At 36.3% G+C, this 21,017-nt stretch overlaps 1 protein-coding gene across 3 annotated transcripts in view; it reads right to left on the bottom strand.

The window, feature by feature from the left end:
- Positions 1-2,025: 2,025 nt before the first annotated feature.
- The window catches only part of ESRRG (estrogen related receptor gamma), a 648,087-nt gene continuing 629,095 nt past the window's right edge, over positions 2,026-21,017 (bottom strand). For all 3 annotated transcript variants that reach the window (XM_078156311.1, XM_078156312.1, XM_020982262.2), the window contains 2 exons: positions 16,712-16,981; positions 2,026-5,808 (listed from right to left, as the gene is read on the bottom strand). In XM_078156311.1, the coding sequence (XP_078012437.1) occupies positions 5,564-5,808; positions 16,712-16,981 (515 nt within the window). In that variant the 3' untranslated portion in view covers positions 2,026-5,563. The remainder of the gene's footprint in view (positions 5,809-16,711; positions 16,982-21,017) is intronic.

The raw sequence follows: 21,017 nt of genomic DNA, 5'->3' as shown, positions 1-21,017 counted from the left end.
CTCAAGAAAGTCCCTATTTATTTTTAGGGTTTGGCTCAAAATGAATTGGGGGGAAAAAAGGTGTGATAGGAAAGGGGTGTCTAGTGAATGGAGAACAAAATGCACCTCTAAAGGACAAGAGTGAGCAAATCATTCCATCTTAATCTCCCCCAAAGAGCAACTTATTCACCATAGAGAGCGATCCAAATTCACTAAGATTTGTGGTCAGGTTTGCAGGGAGAGGGATTTTCAGCCATTCCCATATTGCCTTCAAGGAGCTGTCAAGGGCCAAATGAAGGGGAAAGGGTTGAGGACGGTGAAGATTGAGGGGGAGAGAGAAGAGTGGAAAAAAAAAGATCGTTAGCTATTCTGCAGACCAAGTCTGTGAGCAGGCACCTCTGCTTTTATATGGGGCATAACCAGAAGATGCAGCTTGGGAGTCATGAAACAAAATGTGTTTTGTTGGGGGAGGGGAAAGTGGAGGTCAGTGAAGTCAAGGGCAGCATTACACTGGTTTTGTGATTTCGAGTGTTCTACTTTTTTTTTTGGTCTTTTCCTTATAGTTCAATAAGCTGGCCCAGCTATATGGAGAATTTTGTTTTTCTTTTCTAACATCCTGGTGATGTATTTGTGAAGCAACATCAGCTATTAAGAGGATTATCAATAAGAAACCAGTAAAAAAAAAAAAGTAAAAAACCCCTACTTAAAAAAAAAAAAGGTTAAGCATCTTAGGAAGTAGACTATTGTTTACACTTGGCAAACTCCAATATGCTAAGTCTTCAGAGCCATTTTCCTTTAATGATTTTTTTCCTCTCAGTTTGACGTTGCAATGATCCCTTATGCCTTAGTGGAAAAACCCAGAACAATACCTCTGTATTTGAGAAGAAAGATTCAGCTAGACAAAGTTTGATACACTGTCAGTGCCATTCTTTAGGGGGGGAAAATTGGGATTTCATTTGAAGATTTCATGCATGATTGCCCTTTTTAGAGTTGTCTATCATACTTTTTATTTGAGGTCTTCTCAAGTATCAGTAAAATATCAAAGGCGAGAGCTGTTACCCTCCATATCATACTTTAGTATTGCTGTTCAAAACAGCAAAATATAAGGGGGAAAAAAACCCCCACACAACACACCAAGTTATCTCAGTAGCTAGCTGGCTTTAGTGATTTAGGTAATTTCAAGTCCCCGAATGCCACTCAGTTCAGTACTCTTTGTGTCATCAGCTTTCTTCTCCAGAGAACCAGCTGCCACTGAAAGGTGAGAAATATACTGGGCAAGCACAATGACAAAATACTATCAAGAAAGGCTAAAAAGGCAAGGAAAGCACACATTAGCACTTCTGTGATGGCTCCAGAAGGGTCCACTGGAAGAACAGCTTGACCCCAAGCAGCAAGGGCTTCGACCTTTCCAAACGTAGAAGGCAAAGAGGGGGACGGAAGGGGAGGGAGGGCCAGTGACTGTCGCTTTAAGCTGAGCTATTTAACCCTTTGAAAATCGAGGACAGCTTCCACTCTTAGTGAACAGCTATCTACAGGGCTTACTACCTACTCCCCATTCAGAAATGCTGGCCAGCTATTGCTAGCCGATTGCAAAACACGTGCAGGTTTGCTGACAATCTAAACTCAGGGGTGGGGGGCTGGGGTAATTTAATTGTTGATGGAGAGGAATAATAGGTATCTCTAGCAGTTTTAATATGATCTTAAAATAGGAGGAAAGTTTTCTGTTATGACATTGACAGAGAGGCGATGATTTTGAGTAATGCAGGTTGATGTGGAGATGCTTTAAGATTAAATAAGAGCTATATAAAGGCTTGTCAGAATGAATTCTAATGTGCCAGGAGACATTTTGCATACTCTTAAATATGCAAAATGTCTTATGGCACCCTGGAATTCATTCTGACAAGCCTTTATATAGCTCTTATTTATACTCCTACTTTATTTTAAGAGGACAGGTACCCCGAGCTACTCTTTGAATTGAAGTAACAAAGAGCATTGTTTATTGATTTGATTCTTTCATATTAAAAAAAAAAGGAAACAAGACACAAGAACAACCAAAAGTGGAAGCTTGTTTAATATTGCTCTACCATCATCCTGAAAGGCATAATAATTTGAGTTACACATCTGAACTGATTGGAGTTACAGAATCATATCTCCTTTTTGCATTTAACAATATATACAATATAAAATAAATACATTTACACAAATGGACATTTGTTGGAGCACACAGTATGATACACATCACAAAAATATACAATTGATTGCTTTACAGATGTGAAGCCCATCTACAGCTATAGACATGGTTTTTATTTTTGTTTCATTTTGTTTTTTAACTACTGGCTATTATGCAACTCCTGGATTATTATAAGCAGTTTAAATTTTTTGTCCTTTTACGATCTTTGCACATAAGACTGCCATAAAATGTTATCCTAGGCAGGTAAACAGAGACGCTTAAATAATTAAAATACAATCACCAACACCCATTTCCTCTTCTATAAGAAAAATAGCAGTTTTAAATTTTTTATATCTTTTATGTTATCATTTAAATGCAAAATAGTGGAATAAATACAACAATCTGATCTGATTGAAACACAAGTGTAACTTCTGGGAGTCACACAATCATATTGCTTTAAATAAGAAAAAAATAACTGAAGCAAACATAGAAATCAAAATCATCATGGCTAAAACATACACCTTTAAAACACTCCCAAACTTCACATTAAGTAAGCGGTCTTGGTTGAACCTTGAAAGAACTCCCCTCCAGCAAGGTTCAAGATGAGCATTTACCCTACTAAAGTCCACATGGTTCGTTTGACCAGTTTTGCTTCGGAATCTTGAGACAGTTGTCCTTTGTATGGCCAGAAGTCACTGAAAAAGAAAACTAAAATTTGCACTGTTCTCCTTTTTTAATACATCTCTATCTCTTAGGTTGTTTGGCTTTTGACTGTGAAGCCCAGGTTCTTTAATGTGATACAGTGAAAAACAATGTTTATATATTAGCTATATTACATATATATATTATAGTATATATATGTAGTTGAATAGTAGTTAACTTAAAACCAGCACAAATCTTCTGGAAAATAAACATTATTATTATTATTATTTTTTTGTTAAACACTTATATATATATATAAATAATCTTATAGAATCAGCACCTTTTTTTCCCAGGAGTTGTACTTTTTTTTTAAATCTGTTATTTTAAAAGGGATGTGCCAATTTCTGAACTCCTATCACAGCTATAAATTTCAAGTTATTGACCATCTGAATGAATTGCTAATGATGATTTATCTAGAATCACACTAAGTCACTTCTCTACTGAGAAACCACAATCTACAATATAGTCCCATATAGCTAATGATAGATACACAGTATTTCTAGAACAAGGCTGATAGAACATCAGCCCCACGGTATTTTGTTTAAAGCACACGAAGTAGCGATAGTTTTGGAAACTTGTCCGCACCAAAAAGTTTTGCACAACACAGAGCAAGTTAATAACAACATCTGAGAGATGATTGAGTAAAAGCCATATTTACAGCATTTAAAAATTAGACTTATCTATATTCTTGAAATATTCAAAGTTTTATTTCTAAGCTATACATTGGTATTCTATAATAAACTGTTACAGAAATTATTCCTTGTTTTGAAAATATTATGATTTTCGATGTGTATCTGTTCATAATGAATACTTGTTTGGAGTTTCAATCTCTTAATTATTATTAGGAAGAACCTTATTACCAGTAAGGAATAGAATATACTACTGTAATCTCCTGAGGAATTGTACATCCAATATTGTCTCTAATTCTACCCTGTGTCTAAAAGCACACACAAGAATCCAAACACCACAAGAACAAGACAACAGTCTTTGAATGCAACATAAAAATTCAGAAAAGCACAGCAAACATGAAACATTGAAAAGCTGAACTACATTTCTTTTGTTTGTTAGGATTACAATTTTAATTACATCTGTGTACATAGAATAAGAATGTTCACATAATACAGGGAGCAGCTACTAACACTGGTACATTGGTATAGCATTGGATGGAGGTTATTTTTTATTGGTTATTTAGCGACTGTAGTTTTCTGGGGGCATCTAATTGATTTATACATTAGATTACACCTCTTTAACAGTCTTGAACCTGACTGACTTTCATGCTGTGATAATACTGGTTGAAAAGCACGTAGTCCTGTTTTGCTATTGGTTAAAAAAAACTGCCATTAAAATCAAGCCCCAAAAAACAAAATTCTAAATGAATAAACTCATACGAGTCCGATTTAGGAATTTGGTCAGGTGTTTGCTATCTTTCTCAATTTCTGCTAATTTTGGCATTTGACTTATTGCCTCTAACAAATACTGGTTCACAGCTCCTTCCGTGAAATGTTCCTAACTTTGCAAATAAGCAGTTCTTTCATCTCTTTTCCACCGCTACAGTTAGAAGTCAAATGACAACTTTACCTCTCAGGTACAGATGTGCTCTTCTAACAATCCTACAGATGTGTCCTCCATGTGGGATATTTATATATTAGACTATTCATAGCCCCTGTGGGTGTAATCTAATCCCTTGTGTCAGTGAACATTTAGCTATACTGGAGCTCATGTTAAGAAACTGGATGTTTGGGACCAGACTGGCACACAACATAAATTGCATCCGTGATAATATGCACCTTCCCTTCAACTATTGCTTGAATAAGATAAATTTCCACATTAATAAATGGCTGAAAAGTGGTAAAGCTGGTACAAAAAAATCTCCATTTGTAAGAAGAAACAAAACATTTTAAAAAATCTTCCTTCAGGATTCATTTGTCCTTCATTATTGTTCATCATTGTTCAAAGCCAGCACAAAAATGCAGTATTTTTCTTTCTCTTTAGTATTGCATGAATGAATAAAGCTTAAACTATTCCCTGAAAAAGTTACATAGTAGCTAAACCTAACAAATTGGAAGACTTGAAAAAACAATTAAGGAATCAAATGGCTGTAACTGATCTAGATGGAAATGCAATGGTAAGAAGCAGTCGATGCCACGTTGCTTACGACGTCTAATTAGAGACTGCTCCTATGAAATCTAATACTGCATTGAGTCAATTCATTGTGTTATATTTTACTGTTAGGTACGATGGTTCTCTCTTTGATTCCTTTGTCACTGGGAACATTATGGTTCATAATAAGTACTGGTATCCACATTATGGATTTCCATCCTTTGGCAGGGCTGGCTTCCATCTCTCTTCAATTAGACACCTCTTCTTTTTAAAAAGTTCAGTGGAAGGAAGGAAGGAAGTTAAGTAGGAAGGAAGGAAGGTTGATGAGAGAGAAGTAAGGAGAGGAGAGGGGAGGAAAGAAGATGGTGGAAAGGAACACTTGTAGGAAAGGAAGGAACAAAGAAAGGGGGAGAAAGTGAATGAGATAAGAGATAAAGTAGAGAGACTGCATCAAAAGATACAGAGGAAGTTGAAAGCTGCATCACAGTCTTGCTGCTAAATGATCAGTGCAGTCATTTTTTTGTTGTTGTCATTAGTTTCTTTGCCATTAACTATCTTGTTTATTTTCCCTTTTTTCGGCGTGCATGATGGGATGGCCTAGGGTGCTTTTAGTCAGACCTTGGCCTCCAGCATTTCCAAAAAAAGTTTGTGCATAGGAACTTTGCCTTCCAATTTGATGTTGTAGAAATGCTGCACAGCCTTGGTAGAGGTTTGCCTCAGAAGCGGGAGGGTCATCAACATCTTGCCAGCCCGACGAGGGTCTTCCATGTGCTGCCCAGCCTCGTAATCCTGAAGAGCCTCATGTAAGACATCTTGAAGTTTCTGCACTGCTTCAACATCTTCTATGTGCATTGAATCTATAAAACAAAGATGTGAAACATGTTTCAGTGGAGCACTAGTGGAAAAGTATTACACTGAAGTTGATCAAAAATACCAATGACAAAATACAAAAAAAAATAAAAAAATACAAATTTATAATTTGATTATGACCTTTAAATTACTTTCACATCCATTTTACAATTAAACTTTTAAAAAAATTTCTATAACTGACAAACGATAGATAATTTCAAACACTGCTATGAGGGAAGGAGGAGGAAAACTTGCATCTTTCATCCATAAATTGTTTCCTTAAGGAATCAAACAAATGCTTAAACATATACCAACAATTCATTGATCCTATACATTTATTATGTGTATGATAGAATGCTATGTGCTATTCAGAATATAGCGTGTGCTACAGTGAAAAGATCACTCGACTGGGGAACAGGGAGCCTGGTTTCTGGCCCTAGCTTTGCCACTAACTTGCTGAGTAATTCTATAAAAGTCACTTTATTTCTAAAAGCATCCCTCTCTGGAAAGCGAGGGGGTTGGACTAGACAATTGGGGGAAAAAGTCCTTCCAGCTCTAAATTTCTATGAGATCTATATGTTTTATAAAAGTATACAACTCAGTCCCAGCCTCAAGATGATTAAAATTCCAGTTGAAATTTAGCCTAGTACACTGGAAAAAACACTGACTGGAGTCAGGAGAGACCTGGGTTCCAATTCTGGCTCTGACACTTACTAGCTATACGTCCCCAAGCAAGTCATTTGACTTTCTCTGGAACTGTGTCTTCATCTGTAAAATGGGGATATAGTAACCGAACCACTGAACCCACCGAATCGCAGTGAGGAGAATACTTGGTAAATTGTGAAGCAAAAGAGAAGGGGGGAAATGAGGTAATTCTGGTCTTCAAACAGAAATTGAGGTAAGCATAAACTCTAAAGTTTTGATGCTTTTTTGTAATCAATAGAAATAAAATGCCAGGGTCAATAGTACTTTTTTTTTTTAGGCAACTGGCTTAATACTACAGGTAGACTATATTGCAGAGGGAAAAGATATCATCTTATAAATGACAACTTTCTCATAGATTCTTCACATCTGGAACAGGGACTTTCTCTAAAATGGATCCTTTTAAAAATCCAATTCCAGCAAAGGAAGAGTTAAAAAGGTTGGCTCCACGATCATTCTGAAAAGAAATGTGCAAATGGAGAAAAAAAATAAAAGTTACAGCTCCAGCTCTAAAACAGACACTTAATTATATACAAGTTTGAATCATTTAGCACGTTTTATTGATTCTGATGACAGTTTATCTGTTAATTACACATAATGGAGTCCTTTGGGGATTCTACATGTTTAATAATTCTGGTTCTCAGTGAATGCAGGCCCTAAGATATATGCAGTTAGTTAAATCCTGCACACAATTCAAAGAATAGAGAGTATGCAAAAATGGGAATCTTTAAAAAACCTACGGTTTTTAAAAAGTACAATAAGTAGCATATCTAATTAAAGGAAAGGAAAAAGATATGTGCCACTGACATTTTTTTTAAAGTCTAATTTTGCTTTGTGCCTCATTCTTTATAATATCATCTTTTCCCTTTTGGTCACACTATTGATAAAGCAGTAACCATCCACATTAGGCAGTCATGGATGAATTCCCTAATAGGGTTCTAAATAATCTGCAAGTGTTGCACGAACTTTTAAAAAGAAAGTTCTTTAAGATATGGCGGTCATGCTCCTAAGCTTTTCCTGACATAGGGTTGAATTTCTGCCTTATGTAAACCTGTGAAGGAATACTTTTATGACAAAGTTAGACAACCTAAGTAGCTAATGTCATAGAATACTCTGCATCATATAAAAATTTTTCTTTGTTTCTTATAGATACTTCTCTCTTCATTCCCTTTTCTTCCTCTCTTTTGCCCTATCTTGGTTATTTGTTTTTCAAATTTCCTACCCCATACTTAAAAAACAAAATTGTAATAAGTACGCATTGTTAAGCAAAATAGATTTTTTCCCATTGGTGATGTTATCTGGACTATTTCTGAAGACAGCTGGTGGAACTCATAAGGCACTATTCAGCCCCAATTTGGGCCCTTAAGACCTTAATGACCCCTAACAATATAATATGAAATTTTTTAAAAAAATTATAACTATTTAAAAAGAGAGAAAAATAAATCAAGAGGCTCAAAAGAACTCTACAATACTAGATTCTGTGCCTTGATGGGATCAGATACTTTCCTTTTGTTTAAAGAGTTCAAAGTGTCCTCAAAGGTCATCTAATGCAAACTATAATATAGTGCATGCAGTTCTCAATAACAACACAAATCTGTGAACATACCTTCCTGGACACTTTGGGGAAGAGGCAAAACAGTCCCTTGTAAGGCAGCCTGTGCCTCAGCTTTGACACAACCCCAATTGTTCAAAAGTCAAAAAAAGTCCCTCTTTATATTAAGGCAAGATTTGCCTCCCTGTAATTTCCACACTCCAGTTATGAAACTGCAAAGAAAATGCTTAATTCTCCTGCCACATTGACAGCCTCTCAAATATTTGAAGACAGCCTTCCCACCCCCGCCTCAGCTCCTACCTTACCCTAAGCCTTTTCTTTCCCCAGTCTTCTTATTCCCTAGGAGATATATTGTAGTATGTCATAGGAAATGAGGCGAGAACAAACAGCAGAGAGATATGCTCACAAATAGCAATTAAGACTTTAAACTATTCTTTAAAGGCTATGATTTAGCTTGAAAGATTTTAAAATGATTTAATCAAATTACTGTGATAATTTAACTTCCCATTTACAGAAAAGATTCTAACTCATTTCAGCTATACCCATTCTCGATTCTGCTCATACTTAAACGCAAACTCACTAAATCTGCACGATTTAATTAGACCATGATTCAGCTGGCAGACTGCTGGGGAAAATATTAATCTCCATTAGGGATCCTGGTTCAAGTTCTGGCTTTGTAGTTTTGATCTGCGTTTTGTTCTTTTGGCTAAGTCAACATATTTATGCAGAATCAATAAAAATGGAAACTATGTTAATTTTTTTTAATAGAAAGTTTCTGTAATGCAGTAATGGTGACCAGCTGAATTTAGCACATCTACTGCTGGCACCACAAGACTAAGGTGAAGGTGTTAAAGGAACAGGATTTACGTGAAAAAATGAAAATGCCTACAGTTATCCAGATTTTAGGATCACAAAAGTTGGAGAGAGACTGAGAGGGTCATCAAGTCCAATCTCCTCATTTTACACAAGGAAAATGAGAAGAGTGGTTCAAAGTGACTAGCCCAAAGTCCAAACACTAAGGGTCAAGAGTCAGGATTCAAATCCAAGACCTCCAATTTCAGATCTAGTATTCTTTGCCCTTTGCCATAGGGCTTCCTGATCATGATACTGTCTGACCTCCCCAGTGAACCTGTGAAAATAGGCTAAAAATAATTTTATATCTCTAATCTCCCTCTTCATCAATTCCATGTTTATTTTTTCAGAGGTTTATACTAACATCTTGTAATAAAATTAGAAAACCACAAACAACATTAGGAGGCAGGTTTTTTGATGGTTATTTTTATTCTGGTGTTTTTTGTCCTTCTGCCTTCTGGACACAGCTATAAGAGGTAAAATTTACAAATCTGAAACTTTGAAACCACTCAAATATCAATTATGGAATTACTATGTGCTAGGCATCAAGGACACAAAGTACCCTCATTAGATTATAAGTTTTTTGAGAGCAGGGACTATTACTTTGTTTTATTTTGGCAGCCTGGGTATATGTGTTGGGTTTTCTTTGTGTCTTTAACACTCAGCAAAGTAGTTGCTTTAATAAATCCTTGGTGTAAACTTGAAAAAAATAAATGCAAAAACAACACAGTGAGTCTCCATTCCAAATAACACAATGGCCCTTTCACAGTGCTTAGAATCATCAGGAAGGACCAATAAGCTTTTGTTCTATATAACTTTCAGATGTTACTGCTTATAAAAAGAAACATATACACACATGCAGTAGATAACTGTTAAGATCTCTTCTAGCTCCAATATGTTATGGACTTATGAACAAGGCTAAGCGCTTTCCACCACTAACCAGTCACTTTAGGAAAGTGGTTTTTAACTAGGGGTGCACAAACAGATTTCAGGGAATCTATGAACTTGGATAGGAAAAAAATCCAACTTTATTTGCTTTGTAATTCTATGTATTTTATTTTATGCATCTAAAACTATTTTTCAGAGAGAGAGTCCATGCATTTTGCCAGGCTGCCCAAAGGGTCTGTAACACAAAAATGATTAAGAATTCCTCCTTTATTAAAGAGGTTGAATGCTTACTGCAATGACGCTACAGTTGCTTGAAACATTACCGGGGTCATCTCTTGGAATTTCTAAGTTTCTGGGACTTTTTTTTTAAACATACTCAGTGCTAACAACTCTTCACTCTTTGAGGGCAGATTTGATTTTCAGAAACAGCCAAAAGCTCATTCAAAATCAAATATGGCAAATAAATACTGGTTTAATCCCCCTACACCCCTCCTTCAAGGTTTTCCTCCTATTTTCAAGCCCTCAAGAAAGATGATGTTGCTTTTGTTATAAAATAATACTTTAAAACTATCTAGGGCAGTTTTTTCCTACAAGGTCTTTCATATGTTCCTCTGTCAATGGCTTCACCCATATCTTTATCCCCTCCAGGATTTTTGGACCCACAGTAACTTCCTGGAAATTAAGTAGAAATCTATCTACAACTTACAAAACCTTTTCAATGGAGAAGTAGCAAAAGTCATCAGTTGTCTTGATGGGTAATTATGTGACATGTTAGTTTCTATTATAGGATACAAAATGAATTGAAAAAAAGGTAGTAAACTTATTTCAAGGTCTTAAAACTGTATGTAGGGGCAGCTAGGTGGCACAGTGGATAGAGATCTGGCCTTGGAGTCAGGAGGACCTGAGTTCAAATCCAGCCTCAGACACTTGACATTTACTGTGTGACCCTGGGCAAGTCACTTAACCCTGATTGCCTCACCAAACAACAACAACAACAACAACAACAACAACAAAACCACCTTGCATGTAAAGGAAATATAATTTCCAAAAGGACAATCCTCAAGAAGTAGGGTTACAAGGGAAGCAAAGCTTATTTGACCAAAAGAGGAAACAAGAGGAACAACTAGTTAGGATGAAGGGCCATTTACAAGTAACTTTATATACAAACTTTCCAAATCTTGGAAAGTGATGATGATGATGATGATGAAGAAGGAGAAGGAGGAGGAGGAGGAGAAAAAGAGGAGGAGGAGGAAGAAGAAGGAGAGAAGGAAGACAAAGATGACGACGATGATGAAGAAGAAGAAGAAGAAGAAGAAGAAGAAGAAGAAGAAGAAGAAGAAGAAGAAGAAGAAGAAGAAGAAGAAGAAACAATGACGACAGCCCTCTTCCTTCAGGTTAGGGAAACTGGGCATTCAAAGATTTGAAAGCAGTGATACAATTTGAATAACTTGATTTACTCTTTTTGGTAAAATAATCAGAAAAAATTGCTAGTCCAGACCACTTTGGACTGTACCCTAACTGGAAAGGGAGATGTGTCAAGTTCTTTTAAAGTTTATCAAGCCAGAAGATGAAGCAACATGGTAAAACAAAGGATGGCACTAAACTCCTATTCTGATGCTTACTTGTGGTGTAGATGTTGAAGCTGATTTCTCAAAGGTTGTGTTAGTAAAAATTAAGCACAGGCAGGCCTTTTCAAGCGAGAAAGGCTTTAAATATAGGCCTGGTGAGGAACTCAATTATCAAAGACCAATATGGCTAAACTTGAAGTTTGTCACCAGGTGGGCCAGAGGATGATAGATTTTTGGACCACTGCAACTCCTAACGCTGATTTACTAAGGCAAAGGTTGCAATCTGTGCTTGTATTTTGGCAGTATTCACACAGATAAAATTACAGCTCCTTAAAGTATACATATAAACACTATCAAAGTTTTCTGATACTTCTGATGCTTCAGAGGGTATGTCAAAGGGGCAGGTTTTTTAGCCTAGAATGGCTTCAAATAGTTATCTGGAAACTCACTCCACGTCTGCCGACTGAGGATCAACCTAGCTAAGTTTAAAGAGCTTTATTAACACTTTGGTAATAGGGTAATGAGTTTGGGGGAGGTAACCATTCAATGACGTCTACAAAGTTATGGGAAGATTCTGCTTATAGGAAGGAGGAAGACAAGATATATTTTCACCATTCGAAAAAATACAATTTTTTTTAACATGAAAGAAATTTTTATTCTGAAAAAAAAAGGAAGTAAACTGTATGAAAGACAGACTGGAGTGAGGATAGGATTTAGGCAGGTAGACCAATTAGGAAGTTAGTCCAATAGGAAAAGTCAGATATGAACTAAGAAGGTGGCCATGTGGGTAGGGAGAATAGGTGAGACGTAAGACAGCTTGTGGGGGCAGAAATGAAAAAAATTGACAACTGTTTGGATATGAGGTGAAATAGCATGGATAAAGATAAGGTTAAAACCTGGGAGACTATAAGAATAGTGGTATGTTTGACAGAAATGGGGAAATTTGGTATAGAAGTGGGTTGGGGAAGAAAGATAATGAGTTCATTTTTGGACATATTGAGATTGAAATTTCTATAGAACATCTATTTTGAAATGTCCAATAGATAGTGGGAGATGTGGAGCAAGAGAAGCCTGGTGTGAGGATTTGGGAAATAAGTTATATCTCAATAGAGATGGTATTTAAACCCATGGGAGCTGATGAAGTAGGGGAGAGAAAGAGGGAGAGAGAGAGAGAGAGAGAGAGAGAGAGAGAGAGAGAGAGAGAGAGAGAGAGGAGAATGAATGAGAAAAGAGGGTCTAAGTAGGACAAATCCTTGGGGAATGCCTACAGTCAAGGGACGTTATATTGATAATACAAGGATCCAGCCAAAGGAGAATAAGAATGATCTGACAGACAGACAGGAAGAGAACCAGATCAACTGTCTCTCTTCCAAGTCTCACAAACTCATAGAAATTTTAAGTCAGAAAAAGCTTTAGACAGCAGACCTCTCATTTTATCAAGAAGAAAAGTTGAGAATCAGGTTGTTTACCCACATTACCAACAGTAATATTAGTAGCTTACATTCATATAACAGTTTAAGGCTTATAAAGCACATTGCATGTATGATTTCATTTCCTTTTTTCAGCAACCCTTCAAGTTAGGTAGTAAAACTAAAATTATCCCCATTTTATGGTTGAGGAAAAGTGATAGAATGCTCAACTTTTCAGCTGCTTGTTTTGGAGACTGTTGAGACTTATACCATGTAAACGTGCAGTGGCCACAACAAACTAAATATCAAGCTAGCATATTTATTTTCAATCAAAAGAAACGAATATAACATTTTAGAACTTGATGAGACAGGACAATAGCTGAAATTCACTACAGTGTTAATATAAAGTTAGGGCAACTAGGTGGCACAGTAGAAAGAGTGCTGGGCCTGGAGTTAGGAAGACTCATCTTCCTGAATTCAAATCTGGCCTCAGACACTTACTAGTTTTTTGATCCTGGGCAAGTCACTTTGCCTCAGTTTCTTCATCTGTCAAATAAGCTGCAGAAAGAAATGGCAAACCACTCCAGTATCTTTGCCAAGAAAACCTCAAATGGAGTCACGAAGAATCATTCATGACTGAAAATCAATGAAATATGCAAAGCACTTTAACATTATCCATTATCTGATTTGATCTTCATAATAACTCTTTGAGATAAATACTATTGTTATCTCCATTTTACAGTTGAGGAAAGTGAGGTCCAGAGGGATTATGCTCTTTTGCCTCTCTTCTCCATAAAGTAGGTGCTCAAAAATGTTTGTTGAATGAATTTCAGTATCATTCAGGTAATAATTGTTCAGGAGGCTGTTAGCCCTCTAGAAAAGAATAATAAAATGTAGCAGCTGAAGTACTTAGGAGACAAAGCATGGTGGCTCTGCAAGAGCCATCTTAGTCCATCCCTCTCATCTGAAAGTCATCTTTTAAGTTTTCCTTCTAACAAAAATAATTGGTACTATAAAATCATGGTCTGGAGACTTTCAAAGTTGCCTTAATATGTGGAAAATAAGGTAGAAGCTCATGACAGATTGTTTCCTTGGCTCCAAACCTAGAGATAGGTAATACATTTCAATCAGGTCCAGGTTTTGTAAGTAATCCACATATTTGTGCATTCATATAGAAAGGAAATGTGGCTACAAAAAATATGGCGGCCATTATCAGGGAGCTAATTCCCTGTTTCCCAAGCATAAACACAGCATTTATTATTATTGAATAAAGCCAGATGTTTAAAATAAGCTGATAATTTAGATGAATGCCATATTAGGAAGTAATGGCTGTAAACATGCTACAGCCATTCAGGAAAAGCTAAAATGCATGTTTAAATTGTATTGTAACACAGGTCTTTATATTTAAATATAAATTACCCTGTATTCTCCCTAAATACTAACATAACATTAAAGAATTTAATATAGGCATTTTCACTTGATAAAAAAGCTTAATGAATTTATACTAGTTCTCTAAGCAAGGCTAAATCTATAACTTTTTAAACTGTTTTCTGACTAAGGGAAGAGAAAATGGAATGACAAAATAATTCACTGACACAGAGAATCATCAGAAAACCCCTTTTTGCATATAGTTCACCTGAATCTAAAACTGTGCCAATATTGTCTTTAAAACATATAGAAGGGTGGGAATTCATTTGAGGATTAAAGATAGATACAGATATAGATAGATTTACAGTATTCAGTCTTGCCAAAAAAAAAAGAAAAAGAAAAGAAAGAAAAGGCTTCTTAGCCTAGTAATGATATATTTTTTAAAAGTCAACTAACTAGTTCTTGAAGTAATGGTATTCAAATGACAATAATCTATCTAAAAATGGTGTAAACCCTTTAAAAAAATTGAGCCAGCTGGATTTTAAGATTTATAGACTAAACATAATAACAAATATAATTTAAAAATGCTAAACACATAAGTCACGCCAATTAGTGGTAATATTCTGTGAATGACAAAGAGTTTGTAAAAGTATACCTCTTATTCAAAAAAAGAAAGTTATAGTATTGCTTAGAATTATGCATAATTATTACATTTTTCAAGGTAACTTTGTACAGTAAGACTATAATGTTAAGTACCCCTCCTTACTTTGAACTTGTAATGTCTAGAAATGTTACAAATTTAAGCAATTTTATAATTATAAGATATAAAAAGCTCCCTAGAGCAGACCTTTGGCAGTCTGCATTTAGACCATATATCAACCCAGAACCTTTATTTTTTAACATGGGAAGTTCAGACTAGGCCCAATCAACTTTCCTTGAGATTTCCTGTATTATCCTTCTCCCATCCTTCTCTTTTTAAGAGAGTACATGGGACAGACAGGGTTGTGCCCTGTTCTTTCTTTTAAAGAAATACATTATATTCAGTTTTCATTGAGGGTTGGGGAAGAGGGACATGTGAGGCCATGTTCCCAATTAAAATTGCAAAATGCTAAACTCCATTACAAATACAGATAGGAAAGTACAACTTCATTGTTGAAAACAATTTCCCTCCTATCAGTCCAAGGATTCATGCATCAATATTGTAGATGAACTGTTAATTACAAAATCAATTAAAATTATTTCTAAAAACAGTCACGCGTCCCTGGCTCTCAGGGGGGCAATTTGGGCAGAAGGTCTCATCTCACTAGGACCGCGCCAAATCACAAAGTCGTCATCCACAAGTAAGCAAAAGCAATCTGGTTTTTCATTTTTCAGCGCGGCTGAGCCCAGCCTGAGATTGATCGTCACATATGGCCCCAGAAAACAAACTGTCAATACCTTGAATGCTGCAGAATTTGAACAAATAGCCGTCCGCCCATTCAAGCCACTCATTGCATCCCATTTAACAGATTTTATTGACAGTTTCCTTCTTGTAATTAAAGGGAAAACTACTGGCCAGCAACCAAGATAAAGTTCAAAGATAGGGTCAAAACAAAAGCAGATGGAGGGGCACGGTGTGACTGTCAATGGTACATAGCATCAGAGAATGTTATTGACACACAGGTATCTAATGATCGGCACGTCATTAAAGAGGGATCTATCCTGAACTTTATGCAAATGCTAAAAGGGACTTAAGACCACAATAAAGCATTAGGGTAGACACAAAAGAAAAAACAACAAAGCATCAATGATTTTTTACTTATCAGACATTGCTTCCTGCTTCAGCACTTTTAAGTTTAAATGTAGAGAAAAATTCTTTCTGTAGTTCTTAACCCCTTCTACACAGGTAGTATTTTTCAGAGAACTATGCTAAAACAATAAGTGATTTTTCATGAAGGTTCTCAAGCTTACTGATTTTATTTTTCATTTAAAAATAGTTAAGACTCTTATTTTCCCAACAAAATGGTAGATGTGAGAATAATATATCTTTTTCTCTATAGCAAACAGTCAATATACAGGCAAAAACAGTCACATACACACATTATATGGCTGGATTATGAAACATGGGATCATGGGGGTAGAAACGATGGGCTATTAAGAGATTATCTAGTCCAACCCTCACTTTACAGATGAGGAAACTGAAATCCTGGAGATCAAAGTGACTACTCTAGGGTCACCGAAATAAGTAGCAGAACTGGGATTTGGACAAATCTTTGGACTCCAAATCCACTGCTTTTTCCATTGCACCATATTGTCTTGTGAGTCAACAGAGTTATGTTTGAAGTTATTCCTGAGGATGTCTGTCTGATGCTGCAATTAAAAACGTTAATGCTCTGCAGCCTTCAAAGTCTTTCAATGGGCAGTATGAACTTTAAATTTTTAAATTTTGCCTGCAAGTTGAAATTTCCATTCTTAGCTTTTCAACTGTTTCCAAGCTACTTGGAGCAAAACCATGCAGAAGGAGCTAAGGGAGAGGGGAGGGGATGGGTGACATAGATGAAAAATGTAACAACAATTATGCCATTCTGCTCACCTGAATTAGCAAGCGCTATAGCTTTGAGGGTGACAAACTCTTCTTTCTCCAGCTTCATGCTCTTGTATTTCTTTACCAGCTGCAGGATGGCATTGTTGAGGTCAAGGAGGCCTGCTAATTTGGACTGATCTTCATCCATAATATAATCTTCTGCATAGACAAGTTCATCCTCAAAAGAAAGTGATCGGTATACAACACCAAGGATCAAAATCTCCATCCAAGCACTTTGCAGAAGGCTCATCTGATCAGCCAGAGACAAAGTAGAAAAACCTAAATGGGAAAACGGGCAGAGAAAGCTACTTAAGCATGTTCCTATATACCCATAACTTTGTAATGCAATATTAACTTCATATGGTACATCAATTATGCTTCAGTACATTATGCAATTCTTAAAAAAAAAGAAAGAAAAAACCCTTACATTTTACGCTCACCATTTTTGGAGTAACAAAGTAAAAATTACAAACCAGTTTCATCTTGCTAGTGCTTTCCATGGGATTTACAGACATGGCAGGGGTGGAGGAAATATAATTTTAAAAAATCTATTTTCATATTTTGATTTGAACATAATATATACTCTTAGATCTTTAAGTAAAAGAAGGATGCATCTTGGAGACACTTGATTCCTGGCCAGAAAATGTGACACAGCTTTCCCTGAAGCCTCATTTGTGACACACTTTAAATTCTATAGCTCCTGAAAGTAATATGAAAGAAGGGGGGCGAGGGGAGATGGGGGAAGAAAGCATTTCGGTTCAAACAATCTGGTAAAGTTTGGAGTCATGGAGTTACTGAATAAGGGAGAAGTCATATTGCTTTGGCAATCTTGTTTCCACTGATAATGACTGTGAAACAATTAATACTGCATCTCTATACTATAAATTATGGGCAGCTAGGTAGCACAGTGGATAGAGGGCTGGGCCTTCAGGTCAGGAAGGTTCATCTTCCTGAGTTCAAATACTGACATGACTGTGTGATCTTGGGCAAGTCATTTAAGCCTGTTTCCTCATCTGTAAAACGAGCTGGAGAAGGAAATGGTAAACCACTGCAGTATCTTTGCTAAGAAAACCACAATCAGGCCATGAAGAATCAGACATAACTGAAAAACAACTTAACAGTAACAATAGTGTAACTTGACACAACTTTAAAAAGAGATTTTGGCCAAGAAAAACCTGTGTTTAAAATGTCTCTATATAGGAATCTGAAGTAGTTTCTTTGATCTGAAATATCTGAGCCTCCTCTATTCTCTACTTCACATTTGTTCAGGTTGATACAAGCTTGTCACTTCTCAAATAAGAGTGAGAATACATAAAAACTTTATTTAAGCAGGATAAAATAAAATGACAGATGGTAACAACCCTATTAGAAGTTGGTAGTAACTATACCGTAGCGGGAATAAATATAAAGAAGATTTTAAGAGAAGATGCTTGATCAATAACCAGCTAGATGCTAGAGTCCCAGAAAAGACCTGCTCCTCTTTAAATGCCACCACCATCATGTATGGTATTTTCAGGAATTTAAAAGCAAATAGCACTGTATATTAGAGAAATCTGTGAAGTGTAATTCTGTGATGATTTTTTTTTCTGAACAGAATAATAATAATAAAACCGCCAGAATGCTATACCTTAATAAATATGCATCTGCCTTCTTTTCTTGACACTTTCCAACAAACTCACTAAAGAAATAACTCTATACCCTTCATTTTCCATAAAGTTAATATTTCTTGCCAATCCTCATTTTCTATAAAAAACTGGTAGTATCCTCAATAAAGTTTTGGAGTTACAGAACAATAGGCAAAAATAAATGATTTCTTGGCTGTAGTGAAAACCTAGCTGCTTGCCCTTGGCACCATTAACCATAAGTACTTAATAAAATCATCAAAGGGGATTAGTCAAGCTTTTCTTAAGGGGAGGTCTTAAGGCACGTATAGAGCTTTTATTTGGCTGTTTATGAAGCTTACACATGCTTGGACAAGGCACTTTCTCAACTGGTTAACTAAGTCGAATTTTCTTTTGTTTTAATTTGGGGTCATCTTTAGCCCAATAAAAAGTAAAATTAGTACATCCCAACACTACTAATCCTGTATATCTTAGACTTGAAGGGGGATTCTTCAAACAGACTGATTTTGAACAGAGATTCAATGCATAGGTGCATTTCCCTCCCTGGAACTGACATAATGCCATTTTCACTGCTGATTGCTAGATCCATAAAAGGTAACTCACTCCTATCTACCACCCACCAAAATCCCCCCAAAAACCATTCTCAATGTTCATCCAAAATCAAAGACTAGGAAAAGGCCAAGAAGGAATAGGAAGTGACTATTTTGATTAAGTGGCAAGAGAATAAAATGATCCACAAGGTTATAAACATGAACAGAAATTTACATCATCTTCCTTTTCCTGTTTCTTTTCATTCTCCCAAGAACCAGTTTTCCTGCAGCAGCAGATGGACAGAATGTAGCCTGCAGCACCTTCTTGTGACAGCCCTATTCTCCCTCCCAGACACTGCTGTTAGTAAATAGATTTACACATTCTCCAATCTCCACACATCTTTCTGCCGAATAATTAAAAGCAGGATGATTAGTTTATTGAGTGGAAGGAGGAACTTTTTTATTGAGGTCCATCCACGATTTTATCAGGGCCAGCACTTTTACGGTTGTCAGGAGGGTGCAGGCATCCAATTTTTCTTATCTGCCTGATTAATACAAACGCTGTTTCAGGACGCATTAATTAACAGATACAAATCTACGTTCTCATGGAAGGATCAATACAGAGAAGAAAAGAGGCATCAATGTGAATTTAGTGCTGATGATGGAGAAGGCACTCTATTGACATTTACGTGCATGGAAACTTTAAAGTTGCACTCCAGCCTCTTTGTCTCTGTGATTTACAAATTAACAATTTTTCAGCCATAACAATGTTTCACACATTTCTGTTGGGTTTAATTAAGCAAAAAGCAATAAAATCAGTTCTGATTTTTTTTAAGGTGAACCTACAATGTCTTGTGTCAATAGCTGTTTTTCTTCCCTCCTGAAAACTTAGAAGATTCCCCTTTGCTGCCCTCCCCTCCCCCAACAACTCCTACTCCTCTCTGACAAAAACAAAAACAAAAAAGAAGGAAAAAAGGGAATAAAAGCAAAGTTGGGGCAGGGGAAGGAACCAGATAAGTCTTTTTTTGGATATAGAACAAAAAGGCTAGGACAGATCTGATGATATGCTCAATTCTATTTCTCAAGACTGAAGATAATGTAAATTTTGCAAACTGTTTTAATACTACAAAACTTCCAAGAAACAGTACCAAGTACTTCTGTGCCTGACTAAATAAAAGTCTATACTCTTTGGTTAGAAATAATATAGTCTCAAACATACATTTTAACCGCTTAACTTCATGCCTCTAGGAACGATAAAAAAGGCCTTTTGCTTAAATGATTGCTACATGCCTGTGTCACTATAGAGGTTAAACATGCATTTCAGCTTTGATTTTAATTTCGTGTGCTGCTTTTCCATTCTTTTGCACAGGATGGTATATTTGATTTCAACTGAAAAGAAGCAGAGATTAAGTAACCTTTTTGTGAATAGGGGGCTAGGCAACAGCTAGAAGCCTGCAGCATAAAGGAGAATGGACTTCTCATTAAGTAGTGTCCATTCTACTCTTAGTATTCCTCAGAAAATGTGATTATTTTGATCAAAGATAAATTTTTTCTACAATGTTAATTATACATGGCATACTTCACAACACCTACTACTACATCAGAGATAATGGGCTGCAAGTTTGAGAACACGGTCATCTAAAATATTTATTTTCTATGGAGAGAAACCAATTGCTTTCCTTTGGCAATGGCTGAATTTCAGGTTTTGCACAGCACCCTATCTTAATCTTCAGCCTATGACAGGTTATAGTTTTAAATGTTCAGCTGTATTACAGAATTTTAAAATACACCGATATTGTGGCACATTTCTTCTTCCCCAGCAACGGACCATTCCATGCATATCGGTGACAACTTTGATCTCTCTTCATCTCCCTCCTGGAGTCAGTGCCATTTAATGTATCTCAGGCATTTTGCTCCCAGAATGACTCTGTACCCTGACCTGCAGTTAAATAGCATGTTTATCTACAATACAGTGTGCTCCAAATAAACCGGATGACAGTTGGGAATAACATCATTTGGAGGGATTGAAAAGCTTCTCAAGAGTCAGGTACCCCTGAGGTAATAGGCTTGAAGGAGGCATGTTTTGTGCCAACCCTTCTACCATCTTCTACTAGAAGCTCATGAGCTTGACAGTGATGCCATGGGCATTTGTCAAGTACATTT

The sequence above is a fragment of the Phascolarctos cinereus genome, unplaced genomic scaffold (assembly GCF_003287225.1).
Source record: "Phascolarctos cinereus isolate Bilbo 61053 unplaced genomic scaffold, phaCin_HiC Scaffold_5;HRSCAF=322, whole genome shotgun sequence".
NCBI classification, from domain to species: domain Eukaryota; kingdom Metazoa; phylum Chordata; class Mammalia; order Diprotodontia; family Phascolarctidae; genus Phascolarctos; species Phascolarctos cinereus.
The sequence above is the reverse complement of the archived record's forward strand: the minus strand, read 5'-3'. Positions and strand labels throughout refer to the sequence as shown.